The 23,665-nt window shown below is 25.8% G+C and overlaps 1 protein-coding gene across 4 annotated transcripts in view; it reads right to left on the bottom strand.

The window, feature by feature from the left end:
• Positions 1-23,665, bottom strand: part of LOC136092279 (uncharacterized) — a 212,840-nt gene that overhangs the window by 86,208 nt on the left and 102,967 nt on the right. For all 4 annotated transcript variants that reach the window (XM_065820141.1, XM_065820140.1, XM_065820143.1 and 1 more), the window contains 2 exons: positions 15,555-15,827; positions 654-812 (listed from right to left, as the gene is read on the bottom strand). In XM_065820141.1, the coding sequence (XP_065676213.1) occupies positions 654-812; positions 15,555-15,827 (432 nt within the window). The remainder of the gene's footprint in view (positions 1-653; positions 813-15,554; positions 15,828-23,665) is intronic.

Raw genomic sequence — 23,665 nt, forward strand, 5'->3', positions numbered from 1 at the left:
ATTTAAAAAGTTTTGAGAAAGTATATATTAATCATTTATAAAGGTTTTCAATTAGAAAATACAAATAAGTTGTAAATTAGAAAAAATTATTTCTTGATTAATTTATCTGAAGATTACATTTTTAATAAAATATTTGCAACTTTTATTAAAAAATTTTTTTTCCTAACTTTATACAAAAACTTTTATAAATGATTCATAAATACTTTCTCAAAACTTTTTAAATGTGACTATGCCGTTTTTTCCCATGTGGTCTTCATATTTATATATATATATATATATATATATATATATATATATATATATATATATATATATATATATATATATATATATATATATATATAAATATATATATATGTGTATATATATACATATATGTATATATATATATATATATTATATATACATATATATATATATATATATATATATATATATATATATATATATATATATATATATATATATATATATATATATATATATATATATATATATATATATATATATATATATATATGTATATATATATATATATATATATAGATATATATAGATATATATATATATATATATATATATATATATATATATATATATATATATATATATATATATTTATTATAAAATAATTTTGTAAATAATTTTCATACCGCCTAAACTAATTCGGTCAAACCATCCTGTAAAGCTGAAGTTTAATGGTTTTAATGATACATTTATTTCAAATGCCACTCTGTAATTGAATATAGATAAACATCCTTTTAAAAAAAGGCCATGCGGTATAGTCATATCGAAATCATCAATTTTTTGATCTAAAAATTACAAAAGTTTTATATAAATTTAATAAAACAACAGAATAACAAAATACTAATTAATTTTTTGTTGGGATATTAAACAATTTTTATAAAAATATTTAAAGACACATAAATGTTAATATAAATAATAAAAAATTAACAAACATATATATATATATATATATATATATATTATATATATATATATATATATATATATATATATATATATATATATATATATATATATATATTTATGTGTGTGTTTTTTAATCTTTATTTGTCTCCGAGGTTAAAGTCTCCTGATAACTTGAACCTCTGAGAAACCAAAGAAAACAGTTCAACTAAACAAATGTTCAACTAAAGCAAATTGTCGTTAAGCCCATTGTCATTATTGTTTTTAAGATTTTGAAGGTTTGGTTATTATGTTCAAGCCTAAGGGATTTTTCTTTATTAAATGCTTAAGTATAAACAATAAATAATAATAATATAATAATATAACAATAAATATAATAATAAACAACATAAAATAATTAAAATGTGAAAAAAGGTTTCAGTGAAAGAACTTTTGTATTGTATTCATGCTGAACGCTCAAAAGATACCTTTTGAGTATACAGGGTGAATAAAGCATAACAACAAAATGAGTTCTTTATTATTTTAAAAATAATTTTCAAATTTTTAAGCTTATTTTACTTTTTAGCTTCTAAAAGTTAGCGGTCTTTTAAAAAAATTATTAAAACTATGAAAGAATTGCTTTTTTTAGGGTATTTTATTATGATTTATTTTATAACAGTTGTATTATAGCATCATTATAAACCTGAAACCGATCTATTTTATTCAAGTTTAAATATAACATAAAAATTAGGTATATATTAGGCTACTATTATTTATGTTTTATATAGAATGACTTCTTAAAAAGAAATTAATAAAGTTATTTTGATGTCTTTATTTCCCATATGAAAAGTTGGAGTTATCTGGAGAAATTTGCTGATAGGGGACACAAAAAATGGCTCAATTTAACAAAGTTCGAGCTGTGAAAGGTTTGACTTAACTAGAACTTTTTAATAGTAATTAATAATTTATATATATATATATATATATATATATATATATATATATATATATAATATATATATATATATATATATATATATATATATACATATACATATAAAAAAATTTTGAATTTTACTAATATTTTAGCACATACTTTACTATTATTACTATACTACAAGCCAATATACTATATACTAATTTAAAGGTCTTTATGTTTACTATTATATTTTTAACGAATATTGAAATTTTAATCAGTGTATTTTAATTAATTAAAATAATAACTATTTTTGATGAGTTCTAAAATTTGCTACTTAAAGTAGCAAATTTATAAACTTGTACTTAAAAAAGTAGTAATATTTTAACAATATTTGATTAAAATTTATTTGAAATGCAAAATCACATTACCATTTTGTAAGATTACTTTTACAATCAAGAAAAAGTTAATGCAAATATCGATGGGAATTTAATGCAATATTTCTTTGATTTTTCTGAATATATTAGCATATTTTGTTGTTGTCTAATATTTGACAGTCGACATGTTCTCATAAATAATCAATGGCAACTTATCTCAACTAAGCCAGTTGATTTGGATATTAACTTCATAACACGAATTTTACTCTTTTTAAAGAATTCTAGAACCAGTTTGGCCATGTGTTTAGGATGGTTTTCACGATGCTATATCCAATCCACGAGGCATTTTAGCCTTTACATGAAGAAACACAATGCTCTTACATATGTCTTTTTATTTTTGTTGATTAATAGTTCTAGTACATCAATGAAGCGGATCAATACCGTCCTGACTAAAAAATTCCAAAACCATTAAATTAACTCCTCTATATTTTACAGTAAGCAGTTGGGATTTAGGAACATCAAACAAACATGATTCCATCTGATCTGAACTGCATAAACCTATTTTCATTATTAAAAAGAATCTTCAACCAATGTGGACTACTTTACTTTAGATGTTGTAATGCTAATATTTTCTCGGGGAAAATTGATAGCTTTTTAGCTGGACGTTTTCCGAATCATTTTCATGTCACAAACAACGTTTTGTTGTAGAAAAATTACAATTTATTTCATTAAAATATTTCATTTGTTTTTTTAATTCAATAGCTGTCAAGCGGGGTTTTTCCTTGCTTAGTTTTACAAGCGTTTAATCCTGATGATATGTTGTTTTGCGTGATCTTCCTGATTTTTTTTAAACCTTTGTGGACACTGTAAGTTTAGATCTTTTCATATTTTGTCTATCAACAGACTTACCGGTTCCATTAAATTGTGCGAAAAAATGAATTTCAATTTTAAAGAATCTCGCTATCAACATTTTTACTAAAAATTCATATACCCCGTGACCTCAATGACTTATAAATAAAGCTTATTAATAATTTTCACATTTTTTTCTTTACAACATCAATAAATAATTCTTAAAAATGTGAAATGCTTCAGTGTGTTCACAAAATTTTTGAGCTCATTAAAATCCAATAATTTTTAAATCAATTAAAGTATGTTAATTAAATAATCAATATTCTTTAAAAATATAACAGTAAACATAAAAATCTTTCAAGGGTATTCACTTTTTGAGAATATTTTCAAATTTAAAATACCATACCCTCTAGATTTGCAGCAAATATTAAAGAAATATCTTTTTTAGTAAAAGAAGTCTTAAAAACCATCACAAACAGCCGATTTTATTTTTTTGATTTTTGTTTATATAGTTGAGTAAAAATACATGGTATTATAGTTTTACAAAAAAAAAATTTTTGTAAATGTAATTGAAAAAATTACAATATAAATACAATTCAATAATTGACAAAGGACTATAACTTATCATCTAGAACATATATATTTTTAATTATATGGAAAAAACTGTGGTTTACTATGCAACATAGCCGTCCACTCAGGTAGGCATGAATGTAGTATATCAAAATCATAACAAATATAAGAGTAAAGTAACATATAGATATTATATTAAAAGATAAGTTGGAAATAAAATCTATTAATCTTTATTATAATTTATAAAAATATATAATTTTATTCTGATAAAGAAAATATATAATTTAATTTAGATTTTAAAAATATATAATTTAATTTTGATTTAAAAAATGTAAGTTTAATAAAATTAAAGTCAATGTTTGGTTTAACTAAACTTTCAAATATATTTAAAAATATTATTACTAAATATTATTCAATTGTGAAATTTTATTTGTTCTTAAAAAAATTCAGCCCATTTTTATCGCTATTGTTTTTCAGTTTACCTTTCTGAACATTTTTTTTTTTACTCAAAATTAAATTTTAAATAAATGGCTGCATCAAAAATTTGTAAAAAATATAAGTTAAATTTTTGTTTTATAATGCACGTTAAATTGCCGCAATTATTTGTAATAAACATATAAAGCGATATAACTCTAATAATAAAATAATAAACTACTAAACTTTAAATTAACAAAGTAAATTAACGTAACTTTTTTATTTTTTACTCCCTAATTTTTTAAAATAAAAAATCATTTGTAGTAGCAAAGCCTCAATTAGAAATTTAAGAAATAATCATTTTAAAAATTCTAAAATTAAACATATTTTAATTTATTTATGCAAATGTTGAGAAAAGAAAGAAATTTGTTAATATCAAACATTTTTAAAAATGCAATACTAAATTTAATTATTTAATATTAAAAAAAAGAAATGAAAAATAAATATTCCATATATATATATATATATATATATATATATATATATAAATATATATATATATATATATATATATATATATATATATATATATATATATATATATATATATAAATATATATATATATATATATATATATATATGTATATATATATATATATAAATATATATGTATACATATATATATATATATATATATATATATACATATATATATATATACATATATATATATATATGTATACATATATATATATATATATATATACATATATATATATATATATATATATATATATATATGTATACATATATATATATATATATATATATATATATATATATATATATATATATACATATATATATATATGTATATATATATATATATATATATATATATATATATGTATACATACATATATATACATATATATATATATATATATATATATATATATATAAATATACATATATATATATATATATATATATATATATATATATATATATATATATGTATATATATATATATATATGTATATATATATATATATATATATATATATATATATATATAGGACTTGTTATGAGATTTTGTTGCGTAACAGAAAAGCGTAACAAAAGTAAATGTTTTAAAAATTGTTGTAAAACTTTACTTGATATTCACATTTACATTTGCATATTTTAAATGGTGTCTTTAAAACAATTAAATGTAGACACAGACCTTGTTAAGAGATTTTGCTGCGTAACATAAGTTAATGTAACTTATAAACATATTTATATTATTAAAGTTAAATATACATCAGTTGTATATTTTAAAAAATATACATCAGTTGTATATTTTAAAGTACCGCATTGTAATTTAATTTAATTTGAAGCCACGTTAAAAATCATTTAAAGTCTATCTTTATAAAATATTTATAAAATATCTTTAAACTAAACAATATTGATATAAAAAAATTATCAACAAAATTTAAATATGTTGTTTAAAAAAAAAAAAGCTGTAATATCTTTTTTTAAAAAGATATTACAGCTTTTATACTATTTAACACTTAAAATTTTTGGCTGAAAAAGGTAATTTAGCTCCTAATTCTTTAAAAAAAAGAAAACTTGAGCTATTTCAAATTAACTTTTGCTTTTTTACATGAAAAACCAAGCTACTCGTTGTCCAAATCTACACAACAATAGGGGGTAGATTTGGACATTGTTGGGGCAGTTTAGAAAATATAATAAAAATATAAGAAATGTTTCTTTAAATTTATTTTTTTCAATTAGGAGGAATTGTATACAACAAAAAAATCATTAACAGTAAGATCTTAAAATTATTAAACAGTTTTCTTGTATATCATATTCAAACAGTTAAAATGAAAATCCTAGTCAATCTCCTATCACTCTTATAAAATAATAAAGAAACAAAGAGTGTTAATGTAAAACAGGTATAGATAAACATGTAAGTTTTTTGTAGTCCAATTGAAAGATTAAAGTTTATAACATTCAACCAAGTTTGAATATGGAAAAATCAAATTTGAATGTCAAAACCTCTCAATAACAGAACCTCTCAACATGCTTCCAGCATTGTTTGGCATAGAAAGTTTGGTAAAGACTTCTGCAACTAACACCGACCACTTTTTATAATCAGAAAAAGTAAAAAATATCAAATCCTACTTTTTCTTCAACAAATTAACAACCAAAATATTTGCATTTATTTCTTCAATTCTGCAAACAAAAGCTAACGCTGAGTTGTTAACAGATGATGCAAATTGAACTATACAAAAATCACCAGGATTTAATGCTTCTATTTTTATTTTTCTATGTATATAACAGACTTGTCTTTTAAATTTAGGCATATTTTATTTTGCAAACAAGAATTACTTTTTTTGTGCAAACCGGTAGAGCTAGACAATCCTGCAGTAATTAAGTTTTGTTTTCTTTGGTTGTTACGCTTGTTAATTACCTTCTGTTTTCTGTATGTTAAAGATTCTGTTTTTGGTGGTCTTTCTGGTGTGCTGTTAAACTACCTTCTTTTTTTTCCGCCTCTTAATGTTTTCTTTCTTAGAGGTGCTTTTTGGTATTGCCTAATCATCTCAGGAGACCCAACTGGTACAAAGGACTGTAAATTTTCAATAAAAACTTGTGACAGCTGATTATTTTTGTTTTTATATAAATTAGGTGACTTACTGTTCAGCATAGCAGTTGTATTTACTACAGAATGATCAATAACATTAAAAGTTTTAAAATCTACGCAGCTTTGTTCACTATTGTCATTATTACTAGATTGAAAAGAGATGTCATTAAGGCTGCTGTTTGTTACCTTTGAACAGCTAAAATTCTAATCTGTAATTGCATTTTCTGAAATAGGAAAAATACTCATTTTTTTAACCCTGCTGCAATATTATTTAAGTTAACACATAATTTATTTTTGATGATTTTAAAATATAATTCGCTAACATAGCTTCCTTTGCATTAGTAAATATTTGATTTACAGAATATTTGATAGAAAAGTTATTGCTTTTTTTTGATATTATATTATTTCTGAGCATTTTTATTTTGTAGGCAAGCATACTTTTAGAGAACCCAAATATACCTGCAGCCTCACTTACTGTCATTGTTTTATCAAAAAATATTTTTACTGCAACTTTTATATTTTTTTACATTATAAATCTTTTAAATTTCTTTTTATAATGGCGAACCATTTTTAAACTTAGTCTAATTTTATTTGAAGATAAGTTTGTTATTAGACACAAACTTGTCCTAACGTGCCCCACAAAAATTGTCCAATGCTGCCTTAACCCTGATCTTAGGAAACATTTTACAAAATTTTTGTTGAGAATTTATGTTTTATTGTTGAACTTATTATTTACATTGCAGAGTGCTTAAGATTTAAAAAAATTAGAAAAACTATTGAAAATCATAAAACATTTATATATAGTGAAGTCAATTGGTGCAAACTTTGTGCTATTTAGGGTAAAAGCATGACACTTGGTAGACATATTGCTAAGGTTAAAACAATTGTTTTAAGACTCAGACCCACTTTTAAAATGGTCTTCATGGAAACTAGCCCCTGTCCATAGCAAAAAAGTTTCAATTTATCATAATCTAATAATTAATACACCTATCGAAAGCTCAATTAAATCAAAGCAAAAAATATATAAACACTATATGAAACAAATTAACTGGTAATCTAGGGGGTAACACAGATATAAAGCATGAAAAAATAAATTACAGTTATTTTAATTTTAAAATGACAGTGTGCAAAATTATGAAAGATTTTTATTTATTTGAAATATAAAATAAGTTGATTTTTTTATTGATCCTTATAAAAAAAACATTTTGATAAGACAATCAAGCCCATAGAACTTTCCCCCTAAAGTTATTAATAAATTGAATAATTCCTTAATTACACGTTTGGAATACAAAAGGAGATTTTCCTTTTTAATATAATTGACTTCAACAGTTATTTTTCACAAGATTGCCAAAGCGCATTTGTTCCGGCATCTTTAAAAGTCATTTGTTGACATGGTTTTAAACAGGAATAAAAGTAATGAATGTAGTCAAGGTTTAGAACAAACAACTTTTACAATTAGTCAAATAATAATTCAATAGTATGAAACCTCTTTGTCAAAATTAACAAAAAGCCAAGATTCAAAAGAAACAAATCTCTCAAGAAAGTCCCATAGATAAATATGTAGGCATAATGATTCATATGAAAACTCACAAAAAGACACTTGTTGATAAACTTTATAAACTTGGGTTTATAAAGTTTATCAACATCAAATTTAGTTGATGTAATTTCAAACATGGATAATCCATTTAAAGAAGAAAGGCTAGGTCTTCTGGTGCTTGATACCCATTATATCAAAGACCAAGAGGTGGTAAATATTTTTAGTTCAATTGAGAATTTTGGAGAAAAAATATTCAACCATTTTTTCTAAACCAGAATAAAGGAGTGTAAGGAGCCTATGTTCAATCCAATAAAACAAAATAAGCTACCACTTTTTAGTTAATCAATAGAAAAAGTAAGTTAAAAGATCAATAGCAAATACCTGTGCTTATAAAAAACTGCCTATTGTTTTTGCAACTGTACATTTTCTGCCAGATCCAAGATGGCAACCTTAGCGAGTTTTTTGCTCATGAAAACTACACTTTTCCATCATCTCTTTTAAAAGATGGACTGTTACACAATGGAAGTAAATCAGATCTAATAACTTGTTTCAATAACTTGCACAGCGCACATAAAAATAAACCCATAGTTGAATGTTTGATTATTGATGCAGCTGTAGTTGTATATATTTTATCACCCAAGAACTGTGAAACTTTCGAAGATTATTCAACCAATGTATTGCAAAAGCTCATTTTGGAACAGTTAAAATTACATGCAAGAGTTGATTTTATTAGGACGTTTACACAGAGAACATCTAGAGAATCAGCAAAAGAGTCAAAAGAGGACAAGGTATTCATCATTGTGTGTAGTAAAGGACCGGGGCTAGGTTTGATAACACATAGCTGCGACCAGGGATGAGTTTATGATCAGTGCTGCATTAATATTGATAGATCCTATGAAAATGTTATTTTTAATTAAAATTTATGATATGAGTTATAATTAAAAACAATACTTTTATAGGATCTATCAATATTAATGCAGCCCTGATCATAAACCTGGCCCTGGTCATGGCTATGTGTTATCAAACCTAGCCCCGGTCGCTTACTAATTGTGTGTTGCCCGAATAAAGGATTCCAAGTAATTGGCAGTCATTCCTTAGCGTCAATCAGAACAAAAACAAATTATTTAAGATCCTTTCCATCCAAGTATCTTGTCTTCAAACAGAAAGATTGATTGTTGTGACCAACGAGGGCTCAGTGATATCAAACCAAAATATTAACAAATCCAATCTTGAGCCTAGCAAATATGAAGAAGCAGACAATCGTATATTTCTTCACACATATGATGCTGCTATAAATAGTGGACTTTAAAAAGCCATGATCAGAACTGTAGATACTGATTTGTTGTCATTGGTGGGGTTGGATTATGGAAGACAAAATTGTTTGGACAACAATTCCGAAAAATTTCAAAATGTTCAGTGAACTTATACGATGTGGCTGCAATATAGAGAAAGGTTGGAGGTCTTTGCAAATGTTTAAAAACATTACTTTCATATACCGCATTTTGCAAATGTGATGGTGATTGTGAGCATTAAATTCATAATTTACAAAATGTTTCAAATATATTGGGTTTTTAAAGTTTATTTAAAATTTCAGGAGATAACTTTTGATCTATAACATTGGGTTTTTAACTATTTATCAAATATCAAAATCAAATATTTTAGTATTATTTTGAAATTTGTTTTTTTTAAGGTAAAACTATTTGCGTCATAAAAGCATTTAATTATAATTAAAGAATGTAATTGTGAACGCAACTCAAAAAATGAACGTAATTCATATTTACCAAATGCATTAAATATAACTGGTTTTTAAAGTTTCTTTAAAACTTTAAGGGGTTACTTTTGATCTTTAACATTGTATTTTTAACTAATTATTAAATATAAAAATTAAGCATTTTAGTATTATTCATAAATTTTTATTTTTTATTTTTATAAAGGTTAAACTATTTGTATCATTAGAACATATAATTATAATTATAATATAAATATAACTATAATTGAAAAATACAGTTTGGTACAAAAATATTATGCTTTTACCCACTGACTTTTAGATTTTTAAAGCCCTGCGTCTCGTTACCAATTTATTTTTAAATGTTGCGTTTTTATACTTTTTGCTGCGTTTTTGATGAGCTTTCAATTGATGCATAAATGACTGTTTTTTAAGATTTTTTTCTGCTACGGAGATGACCCAGTTACCATGGAGACAGGTGGAGCTATTTTGGAAGTGGGTCTGAGTCTTATAATGATTGTTTCAATATAACCAACATGTAGGCCAAGTTTCATGCTTTTACCCCAAATAGCACAAAAACATTTACATTTGTCACCAATTGACTGCACTAGTGGAGAAGCCATCTAACCGCCTTTGTATTAAAAATCCTGTGATGCTTATATGTGAAGATATTTCCAATCGACCTATATTTTTAACTTGGTTGATGAGTTTGTATTTTTTGAATACTTCGCATTATCCAAAACTACCCCTGTCCTAAACTGCCTCCATCTTCCCTATCCAAGATATATGAAATTTTTGAGAGATCAAAAGGTCAGTCTTAAAATGACCCTGGGTGAAAAAGACAAACTGTATAATCAGAGAATTAAGAAGAACAAACCACAGTTAGCCAAGGATTTTGTCAAAGATACCGCGCCATGACCTCAGATCAAAAATATATTTCATTCATAAATTTGCTGCATGTGTGTACAGATTTGTTTGTTAGTTCAGGTGGAAATGTTGTCGATTTTTCACTGTCTCAATCAAATAAAATGGAACATGAAACTGAAGCTGCACAGTATAAAGCTTTGAATCATGTACTGGAAGACTATGGAATAAGTGATGATGTGAAGGGATTATGTTTTGACACAACTGCCTCAAATACTGGAAAGAATTCAGGAACCAATGTTAGAATCAGTCGAATACAGGAATCTGTATAATAGAGCTTCCCTGCAGGAGGCATATATATGAGCTATATCTCAAACATTTAGGGAGCAAATTAACTCAGGCAAAACAGCAGCTCCAGAAAATTTATTTATTGAACAGATTCTGACAAACTGGAATGACATAAAGGAAACTGTTGATTTTTCCAATTTGATAAGGTTTGGTACCAATTCCATTGGCAATTCTTTCTTAACAAATCCAAATTGATGAAACTATCCAGTTTTGCAAAGATGCACTGAACAATAACATATTTCTCAGAGGGTATTATAGGGATTTATTGGAACTTACACTGACGTATCTTTGTCCTGAAATTGTTTTCAAACTTCGAGCTCCAGGCTGTTTCTCATGCTAAGTTCATGTCAAAAGCCATTTACTATTTGAAGATTCAGATATTGAGTACATAACAGCCCTATGATTTGACTGCTGCTCAAAAGAAAAAGTTAAAGTCAATAATCATTAATCTTGACTTCTACTCTGCCTGATTTTTGAGAACCTCATTGCCCTCAGCTGCACCATTCTAGGACTTAAAAACCTATTGGCAAGAACAATAAATTTGAACATTGTTTATTTTTAGCTGTGCTAGAAGAAGTTCTTGTGCAAAATCTAAGGAAAAGTTAACTGTGCAAAATCCAAGGAAAAGTTGCAGCTAGCCTATGAAGTAATAGGCAAGCAGAGAAAAAAATAGCATGATTTATACATTATATTTTTGCATGGCATTATATTATACTATATTTACATATCATGATTTCAATATTGATATTGTCATTTTTTTTTTACAGAAAATTAAGCGATTTCAAATATTATGATTTATAAAGAAATTTCCAAAATTTTTGGGGTGTTCCCCCTCTAATAAAGATTGGGAAGGGTATAATCCCCAAATATTGGGTGAGGAGAGGGGGTTTGCAATTAACATCCCCTCTTTTAAATAAAGGTTAATAATATTTAGTTCTTATATTAATTTTCAAAATTTGGCCTAAGTATGAAGAATAAACCAGCATCAGTTATACTAAGTAATACGTCATTTAACGTAAAAGTTTGGTTTTTTTATCACTTTCTCCAGATCATGCAGAATAAAAACCATTCTACTTCTTTTTGGTTCTACCCTACTGTTAATAACTAGTTCAAAATATACCATATTAAAGAAAAGTTGGCTTTCTGGGTTAATTTTAAAGGTCGTTGCCAGACCTCTGAGGTTTGATATGTTTTTATACACAAATTTGACTGAAGGGGACCTATAAAATTAGGTGACACTAAAATTTTTAGGTTTAAAATTATTCTTATATTGATAGTCAACTGGAGTAGTTGACTATCAATATAAGAATAAGGTAAGACAAACTTGATTTTTAAAAACTGGTAAAATACAAATCACCTTAATATATACAATAGTGTTCAAAAGTTTAGCATGCAGCAGTACTAACTTTAATTTTTTCTATATACATATTTTTTTTTCAGTTAGTATAGCTTTAAAAAAAAAATTTTTTCTTCTATTTATCAATTAACTAGACATAACCATACATAATGACAGAAAATTGTAAAAAAATTTGCTTAGGCACATTCTTTTTTTAAGTACATACATTAAGCCATATTTTAGGCTTTAAAAAAAGGTGCTCATAAGTTTAGCACGATAGCTCTCTTTAAAGCTTTTAGGAGAGCTTTTATAAATTTATTGCGGTAAAAGTTGCATCATAAATTGCACGACATAATGATAGGACACCCCAAAAAGATTTATAAAACTCTACATTCATATTTAAAAGCTAATTTTTATTGTAAATGGAAGCAAAGGGTTTACAACACTAAACAACATTTTAACAAATTTTTTTTTAATGTAACTTGCATTTTATTTTAAAAAAACCTGTTTTTTCAGCGCAACAAAACTATAAAACAATTTTACAAAAAACGTTTTATTTGCAAACTGCAGTTGTGTGCAATTAAGAATATTTATTTGATGTAAACACTACAGACAATTATTTAACTGTAAACTTTGGTGAACTGTTAAAAATTTAGTTTAGATTTTATAGAGCTATTGAATACAGCCGAACTGTAATTAAAAACACGTTAATAGACCTCATATATATGGAATAAAAAAAAGTCTTGGACGTCCATCAACAATAAGTGATCGTGATAGATGAAGGTTGTTAAGAAAAGTTTCCAATTCTTATATTAAATTAATTGCACGTCAAATTAATGCAGAAACAGGTGTGATTGCTAATTTACATACAGTTCAGCTAGTTATTCATAATGCTTTTCATCTTTCGCGAAAAATACTTCAGTGAAAACCACCTTTGACAACAAATCACATAAACAATAAAATAACTTTTCCAAAGGACCACATAACATGAAAAGAAGAATGGTATCAAGTAGTATTTTCTGACGAAAAACTATTTTGTCTTGATAGGCCGGATAGATTGAATTATTACTTTCACAATTTGCGTAAAGAACCAATAACACAGCAACGATGGGTGGTGGTGGTGTAAAGATTTGGTGTGCGATTGGGTATCATGATAAATCAAAAATTCATTTTATTGACGGAAAAATGAAGGCTAAGTATTATCTTTTAATTGTTCAAGAATTTTTAAGACGTGAAGCATCTGTAATAGGTGGTGAAAATTTTGTTTTTCGGCATGATAATGCTAGAGTATATACAGCCAAGGTAGTAAAGAAATAGTTCAACAGCAGTAAAATTGAAAAATTAAAATGACTAGCTAGATCTCATGACCTGAACATTATTGAGAATGCTGTTGTATATAGTTTTTATATGTGGTAAACAATATAGTTCACTAGCTGACTTGAAATCATCCATCGCATCTGCATGGGATGCAATTGACATTTTGTACATAAAAAAAGTATGATTCTTTACCTTCTAGAATGATTGAAGTGATTCAAAAAAAATGGTAAAAGTACCCACTATTGATTGTTTAAAATTGAGAGACCTTTTCATATAAATGACAATTTATATGAATTTTTTCCATAAGTGTCTTATAACTTTGTCGCACTAAAAAAACAGTTTTTTTTAAGTAAAATGTGAGTTAGGTTTAAAATAAATTTTCTTAAATGTTGTTTAGTCTTGTAATCCTTTTGCTCTCATTTACTATAAAAATTAGTTTTTAAATATAAATGTATAGTAGAGTTTTATAAATATTTTTGGGGTGTCTTCTCATTATGTCGCGCAGTGTAATAAACAAAAACTCTCCTTTTTAATAAAATATTGCAAAAATAATATTTTAATGTAATATATTGTACTTTAAAAGGATAAGTAATTAAAGGAGGATAAGTAATTAAAAAGAAAAACAAACAGATGTTCAGAATAAACACAGATTCATTTTAAGAAGAAAAAGCTTATACACAAATCATAGTCAACAATATTTTTATCATAAAGTATACCTAAAACAATACAGGACACATAAGTAACCATAAATCTTCATTAAATACAAATGTTTAACCGACCTTAAAACAAATATACATATGCAAGAATGTACCTATATTTAAAACGAACAAAAATAAAATGATATGAGGTATAAGATAAAGAAAAAACATTATTTCTTTTGTGTAATCATAATTTATCTAGTATTGTACGTAGTACATAATGTACTATTACAAAAATAAAATTAAGGAATATGTTAATATTTTAAAAGTTCTTTTTATATTAATTCAACATTTTTGTTTAATTCTAATTTATGAATATAAAGGAGTCTGAAAATTTCCCATGGAAAGAAAAGTGATGGGCTTAGAAATCAAACAGCACATTACTGGCCTTAATATGGGAGGTCACTCTAACATTAAAGTATCTCAAATTTTAAAGTGTGTTTCACTTTCATGCGTACTATTCTAAAAAATAAATTTTGTGTTTGAAATAACTAAAAATTTTTATCTTTTTTTTCTATTTTTTAGGTTCTAAAGAAAAAAAATTATATTGATTCTTCTGATTTGAGCATTATTGTTTATATATAATATATATATATATATATATATATATATATATATATATATATATATATATATATATATATATATAAACCTAATTTTGCTGTGTGCATATATTCAGAGTACTCGATGAAAAATGTCAGAGCTATATAATAGATTTTTTGACGAGATTAAATAAAAATAACTACATTTTTTTTTTAAAAAGACATTTTTTTAACGAAAAAAACAATTTTTTACCTGATGATTGCTAAACGTATTAAACTTTTAGTAGTAAAAATTATGTAGTTATTTTTATTTAATCTTGTCAACAAATCAATTTTATATATATATGCATATATATATATATATATATATATATATATATATATATATATATATATAGCATTTTATAGTATATTAAATATTAAATTATAACAGTTTATTTATAAACTGTTAACTAAATATAATTATTTTTTTATATTTATATAAATAACTTATATAAATGACTCATAAAAACAAATTCCTTTACCTAATAAACTAATAGAAACTATTGATTCACCAATAAAACCAGTTTTAGCTATGACATCAGGTAGATCCAAGCGAAAACCAAGTGCTTTTAAAATTGTCTCAATAGTAAAATTATCTCCAGTGCGCTTAAAATAAAGAAACCAAAGAAATTTACTTTTAAAACTAATACCAATAAAGCCATCAAACTTAAACAACCCTTCGGTGTTTTCAGCCATATTTTTTGGAGAAGAAGTAATATTTCCTAACCAAACTTCTGCTTTAACTTGAAGTTGCGCTATAAAATAATAATTTTAATAATTAAGGTACACTTATATATATATATATATATATATATATATATATATATATATATATATATATATATATAGATGTACATATAAATATATATATATGTATATATATATATATATATATATATATATATATATATATACATATATACATATAAATATATATATATATATATATATATATATATATATATATATATATATATATATATATGTATACATATATATATATATATACATACATATATATATATATATACACATATATAAGATACATATATACACTGCGGCCATTTTCTATAGACGCATGTGGATTATGTCTTAAAAATGTACTGAACTTTATTTTTATAGTGTCTTTCATTAAATTATAAATAAAGTATCAAAAAATAACGAAAATTATCAAAAAATAATATCAAATTTGAAAAGAGGTCAATCATAAATGAATTAAGTTCAAAATATAGCTGACTATTTTCTATAGACGCAGTTCACATTTTTTAACAAAACTATCCAAAAAAATGTTTTTATCACATTTTTAGTACTCGATTGGACCTCCTTTTCGCTCAATTACTTGATAAAATTGTTTTGGCATACTTTCTACCAAGTTTTCTAGCACTTTTGGCTCCATATCCTCCCAGCATTCTGATACCGCTACTTTTAGCTCTGCCACAGAGTTATATTGCTTCTGGTCAGCATAGATACGTCTTACAATGATTCCCCAGATGTTTTCAACAGGATTCAAATCTGGACTGCGAGCAGGCCACCACATTTGCTCAATTTTTTTAGCTTCAAACCAAGCTTTAGTCTTGTTACTAGTGTGAATGCTGGCGTTGTCTTGTTGAAAAACAAACTTTTTGCGTCGATATTTGTTTTTAAATGGAATCAAACATAATTTTAGCACATCAATGTATTCAGAACTTTTCATTTTGCAAGATGTAAATGCTAAATTAAACTTTCCTGTTGCACAAAACCCAAGCCAAACCATCAAAGATCCACCACCAAAATCCTTGTCGATAAATATTTGGGTTCTTTCCTCAAATTACGCCAGTAGCCACAAAAACCATCAGGCCCATCAAGATTAAATTTTTTCTCATCCGAAAAAATCACCTGGTATTGAAAACAAAAATATTCAGCTATTTAGACATCTTAAGTATTCATGAGAATTTACTCTAAAATTTCTTACTTGTTCCCAAATGCGTGTCATGTTTTCACGGGCGAATTCCATCCATTTCTGTTTGTGAACGAGCTTTAAATTTGGTGCTTTATTCATTTATGATCATACTTTGTGTGGGATGTCTTTAAGAACTTTTCTAATCGTCTCCTTGCAAACATTTAAACCCAAATCTGACTTAATTGTTTTCAAACTTCTTGATGAATTTGATGCGAGTCGAACAATTCTGCGTTTTTCATGGTCTGAAACCCTAGATTTCTTTGGTTTCCTCTTGATTGTTGCATAATCTGTTGGATTTTTCAAGAAATTATGGATAACGTGATCTGATCTCTTTAATCTTCTAGCGATTTCTCGATTTGGAACTTTTTCTCGAAGATAAGCCAATATTTGACCTTTTTCAATATCGGTAAGGACCTTTCTTTTCGGCATTTGGTTAAGTTCAACTTAATTTCGACTCACAAGATAAAAAATACTAGAGAATATAAGAAATTTGCGACAAAACTCGTAAAAACTTTAGTGCGTCTATAGAAAATTGCCACGTGAGTATTAAAAATTTAATTATTTTAATACAATCAAGACAATTAATAATCAGATGCATAATGGATCATAAGGTATATATATATATATATATATATATATATATATATATATATATATATATATATATATATATATATATATATATATATATATATATCACAGCAGTTGGAGTGGGTTTAACTCCACATCAACATGTAGCAATTCTTAGCAGTATTATAGTCAATTCTGGAGGATGCATATCTGAGTTTGTATGTTCTAACTTTTCATCATACAGAGCAGCAGAGACACTATGTTAATGGATGCAAATGAAATCTTCAAAATCTTTGATAACAATTCTTTTGAAAAATTTGAAAAATTGTGAAAGAATATTCTGGAGGAAAGCAGTTTTCAAAAGAGAGTTTAGCTGTTCTTGCTAGGATTAAAAGTTAAACCAAGTTACTTGGAATTCCAGCAATTGACTCAGGTTCTAAAGAACACCAAAAAGAAGCTATTGCAGAACTTATTTCGAACTTTGGATTAGAGGATAAAGTTCAGTGTCCTTGCTTTGATACCACTAGCGCTAACACAGGTAAAGCAGAAAGAGCTTGTACCAGAATCATTGTGCCCTTACAGCGCCTTATGTTATTAAATGCATGACGCCATATTTTTGAGCGCCATGTTACCCATTTTCGAGAGCTTTATCCAAGCAGTCATACTACAGGACCAGAAAATAGATTATTTAAAGTTTTTAAGAACCATTGGAATAATCTAGATACTGAAAATCAAGATTTAAAAAGATTTTTAACTCCTACTGATTCCTGGATTAATGAACGAAGGCTGAGTGCTATTTAATTTTGCAGATATATAATTAGCACTAAGGCTTTTAAGAAGGTGAGTAATAAAAGCTTTATAAATTAATTCAATTAAATCTATTTATCACTTACTAATTTCAAAAAATAGTATAGTAAAGTAGTACTTATAAGTTCAATAATTTACTACAAAATTATAAAACTGGAAAATTATAAGTGAACTTATAGTTCACTTATAATTTTCCAGTTTTATAATTTTGTAGTAAATTATTTAAGTTATTATAGCTTAGGAAAAAAATTTGTTTAGGATGGAAAGTTTCGTAATGATTATCAGGAATCGGCTGCACTTAAATTGAGGGTACTGTCATACACTGACAAATTTAAACTTCATAATCCTGAGGCTGTTTTATCATGCTACTTTCATAGGTAAAAGTTTATTTTACCTAAAACAGTTTCTACTTATGGAAAAAGTCCCCAAAATCACTGAAATGACAAAGTTCTTTTCCATTTTTTACAATGATTGGTTTCTTAGAGCAGAGCTAAGTTGCTCTAAGAAACCAATCATTGTCCTGCGTTGAAGCAGCTGCTCCAACGCAGGACCATGTACCTGCGTCGGAGCAGCTGCTCCAACGCAGGTACATGGTCCGAATAATTGTTAAAAAATAAAGACATAATTTGAATAAATATTGATAAAGATATGATTTGAATAAATAAAATAGTTGTATTATTTTTAAGTTGAACATTGATAAATCTAAGCCTTAACTATTAGGATATGAAAGCATACTGGCAGATGAAAAGGTTTGAGAAATCGAATAAAGCTGGGGCTTTATTCGATTTCTCAAACCTTGAGTTTTAGTCAGTAGAACTAGAGCTCTTTTGAGCAGCAACCATGATAGTATTTGTAGAAAAATAAGATTTGCAACCTTAAGATAATGAGAGAGATGCTCAAACTTCGAAGATAGAGCAGGTTTAACTACGATTTCAATGCGTACATTATAATACAATTACAATAACTTTTTAAGAAGAGAAAGAACATCATTAGAAGAACCAGCTCAAATATGACAACACTATTCCATACAGGAATAATTAAGAGATTTATAGAGAGGTAAAAAATGGAGTTTAATGGAATGGAATTAGGAGTAAGATTAAGTAGTAAACATGATAAAGTAAAGCAACTTTAGCAGATGCTAGTTTTGCAATCAATTGTTAGTATGGCTTTCATGAGAGATCAGTAAACAATAATCCAAGAAGATGAAAACAAGAGAGGACTTGGTAATAGGGTTGCAACTCATCAATATAGGAATATTAACAACATTATGACAGTTGCTTGGAGTTATTAACTGAAGTTTGTTGGAGTTAATATTCACAAGCCACTGCAAGCCCCTAGCTTTTGCAGAAGAGAAATTAGATTAGAGATCGGCTGCCATATTTAAGCAATCAAAAATTACATTTTGAAAAAACAATTTCCTTAATAAAATGAGGAATAACAATGGCAAAAATATGAAAATAAACATTTATAATGCTTTTTTATGCTGAATTCAATAAATGTAGTTTAAATACTGAAATATGAAAGGAACACACTTAAAAACTGATAAAACAACTAGTTTAAACGACACAACTTTTGGGACCAAAAATCAGACTCGTTTTGAGAATTTTGGTCCCAAAAATTTTAGTATTAGTTAAATATTTTTATTTACTTATTTTTGTTTTTTTAACTAATTTTTTTATTTTTAGGTGCCCCATAAAGTCCTTACGATCATATCACAGAGCACCACAGAAAAGTTTTAAAAGGAAGTTCATGCCTCCTTCTTTTTCAATGTTATAAAACTTGCCCATAGGTGGCATTGAACTACGGATCTCTAGTTTCTGAGGTAAGTGCTAACCACTGCACTACAGCTGCTTATAATCTTACTTGTCACTGGAAATCTAACTTGGAAGAGAACAAAAAAATATAGAACAAAAATTATATTTCATTTTAAAAGATATATCAGTTTTTAATAAATTATTAAATAAAAAAACATGCTTATTGAAATCTGATCAAGTATAAAATTTAGTTTATACACTCTGTAGAATAAAAAAAAACAAATAGTAATATTTGAGAAAGCTTGTCATAATTACATACTAAAAATTATTTTTTACAGAAAAAATATTAATTTGTTTTAAAAAATATTTTTACAAAATATGGTTCATACCAAGTAAATTAACTTATTAAGATGTGTTCAATTGGCTTAATGACATCAAAAAACATGTGAAGACTAACTAAATCTTATTGAAACGTAAGTAATGAAGAAAAAAATAACTATATCTATACACTAGGGATTATCCTTTACATATTTTAAAAATCATGAAAATTTTTTTCTAAAAATATCAAGAATTTTTTTAAGAAATATCCAGAAAAATCTGGAAATAAAAATGCATTTTGTGTAAAAATATCTATAAGATTATCTCATGTGTTTGAAAAGAAATAATAATATTGTTATATTATTTGATGTGTTATAATAAATTATTTAAAATAAAACATAATCTTATCACTATTTGCACGCAAAAAATGTTTAAATATTTTAATTTTTCAAATTAGTAAAATAATGGCGTAGTATTTACAGTGGTAAAGAGACGCAACTGAATATGGTTGCGAGTTCAAGTCCTCCATAGAGAATATGTCTTTTTTTAAACCTTTAAAAATTGATGGTTGTGCAGGGCAGTAATAAAAAATTTTTTTTTTTTAAATTCTCTTGCTTGTTGGCATAGATTGCAATAAAAGCTTTTTTAACCTATGCCAACAAGCAAGTGAATTGGGTTTAAAGCTGAATAAAACCTTTTTTAATGCTCCACGGAAAGTCATCATGAGATGGGATTGGCAGTATTGTAAAAAATTTGTATTGTAAAAATACAATATAAGCATTAGTGCAGGTCAAATTTTTTTTAACAAAACAGCATATTGTGTAGGGTTCCTACATATATATAAAGGTTGTATAGCAATTTTGAGGTATGTGCTAGCCTCCATAGGGGTCGCCCAAAAAATCAAATTTAAAGCATTTTAGAGAAAAATGAGGTTATGGTTAGCAATTTTCAAATTAATTGTGTTTTATACCATTTAATTTTAGACGTTTATTTATACAATATAAATTCTCTAATAATATACTGTTTTAAAAAACAAATACAATTTTAAAAACGCTTCCTATAAGATAGGCACCAAAATGATTTCATTTTTAAGATAAACACCAACATGAACTTTCAAAAATGAAAAAAATATATTAAAAAATCTTTTGATGCTATAGTAGTTATATGTTTAAAAAAATATTTTTACATATATAAGTACTTTTGTTTATACCTTTATTCAAATATTTTATTTCCATTGTGCCTTACAATCGAACTTAGGCATTTTTTTCCTAGATTTTAATAAGTTTATTTCAAATTTATTACGCCATTTTGATAGCCATATCTAATTTTTGATAAATTGTGACTATTCCAACATATTTTGACTATGACAAGGATATTTTGGAATACTCAATGGACTGTCATTGGCTTTCAAAATATTTTCATTTGAAAAGACATTCAGTAAAGGTAGTGAATTAGCCTCCTCAATGTTCCAATTTACCAATTCACTGTAATCATTGGCTTCAAGGCTTAGTGTTACAGGAGGTTTAAAATGTCTGTTGTGTTCATTAGTATTTCTGGACTTGAGTATCCTTTGTATGGCTGCAGTTCTAACTTCTTTTCTTTCATCATTTAACAATAATATTCTCAATGTTAGCAAAATATGAGTTTTGTTTTAAAACTTGCTCTGTTAACTCCTTGTATTTTACATCAATAACTGTATTTCTTAATAAATGAGCCAGATACCATAAATTTTGAGCACCATCTGTTACCAAACAATGCGATTTAATATAGAACCATCCTGGTGTATAGCATTGCATAATAATTGTAACCAAGTCAACAAGTTTTTTTGTCAACATTACTGTAGAAATATATAAGCATAGATTTACTTTTGTGAGCCACTGAGAATAATGGATGTTTCCAGGAGAACTTTTAGATATTTTATTTGAAAATGATTTATACAGCTTCTGCTTGATTCTGTTGTAATATGTTCTTCTTTAACTGTCCCTGTGGCTGTTATTGTGTTGTCTTTTCTTTCATCAAAACCGATATTGTAATTTCAAATTTTCACAATTTCTCTTAATTACATTTTTTTTTTGACACAAAGTCTTTCTCGTTCTACTTTTTTCCTATCAAACATATTTGATTCATCTAATATTCCCATGTCTTTTAGAGCAGTATTAACAATAGCAGCAGTTGCTCTGCAACTGACACAATAATGATCTGCCACAATATAAGCCAGCTCATTATAAAAAATCCTATTTTGATTAAATTTATTTAAGAAATTATTATATTCATAAAGTTTGTTATTTTCATCATTAGATGCATCTAATTTGGCACTTTCCTCAGCTTCTTACAAATTATCATCAGTAATGCGATCCATCTCTTTCTCAACATTTTTATGTGTATTTAAATGCTGTTGCCTTGTTACAAATTTATTTGTTCATGTTTCATTTATTTTTAAAGTAGATGTGTAAGTATGATCAAGTGTTCCAAGTGTTCATAACATTCATGAGCAGAACTTGACCCTTTGCCTTTAGAATATTTATTTCTGTGTACATAAAAGCAATACTTTACAATATCTCTTTTTGTAGGTTTCATTGCTGTTGGAAATTTAGAACCTTAATCAAATGTTAAGTTATCACTATTACTGCGAGTATGAAATGCTGCCATATATGAGTTGTTTTTTATTAAATACATACTACTTTTAATAGTATATAATTGATAAAAACGTATTTAAATTCAAAGCTGAAATTTATCTAATAATTATCAATTCATTGCAAAAATTAACTATTTGCGACACTATTCTGTTTTTACTATTTGCGACACTATTATTTTTGTTTTGTTTTCGATACTATTCATTAAATTCAAATTATTAAACAAAACAAAGGAACAAATAATTCAAAAATAACAAAGTACAAAACTAATACAAAGTTTCTGCTTTTTTTAATTTCATTAACACTTCAGTTTTGTTTAAGAATTTAGTTTTTTTTTCTTTTACATTTATTTTATTCAAATTTATTTTTCAATCTACTTTATTTCAAGGGCAGATTCAGTATTTTTTGGTCTTTGAGATAGCTAACTTTCAGACATGGAGCAAACTCCAAACATTTATATGTTTATACTTATGTCAAATAAGGATGCTTTGCAAAAAATTGCAATGATTGGAGAACGCTAAAATTTTTTACTATGAAATTTAAAATTTATTGATGAATATAAGTCTAGTTAA

The sequence above is a fragment of the Hydra vulgaris genome, chromosome 15, assembly GCF_038396675.1.
Source record: "Hydra vulgaris chromosome 15, alternate assembly HydraT2T_AEP".
In the NCBI taxonomy this organism is placed as follows: Eukaryota; Metazoa; Cnidaria; class Hydrozoa; order Anthoathecata; family Hydridae; genus Hydra; species Hydra vulgaris.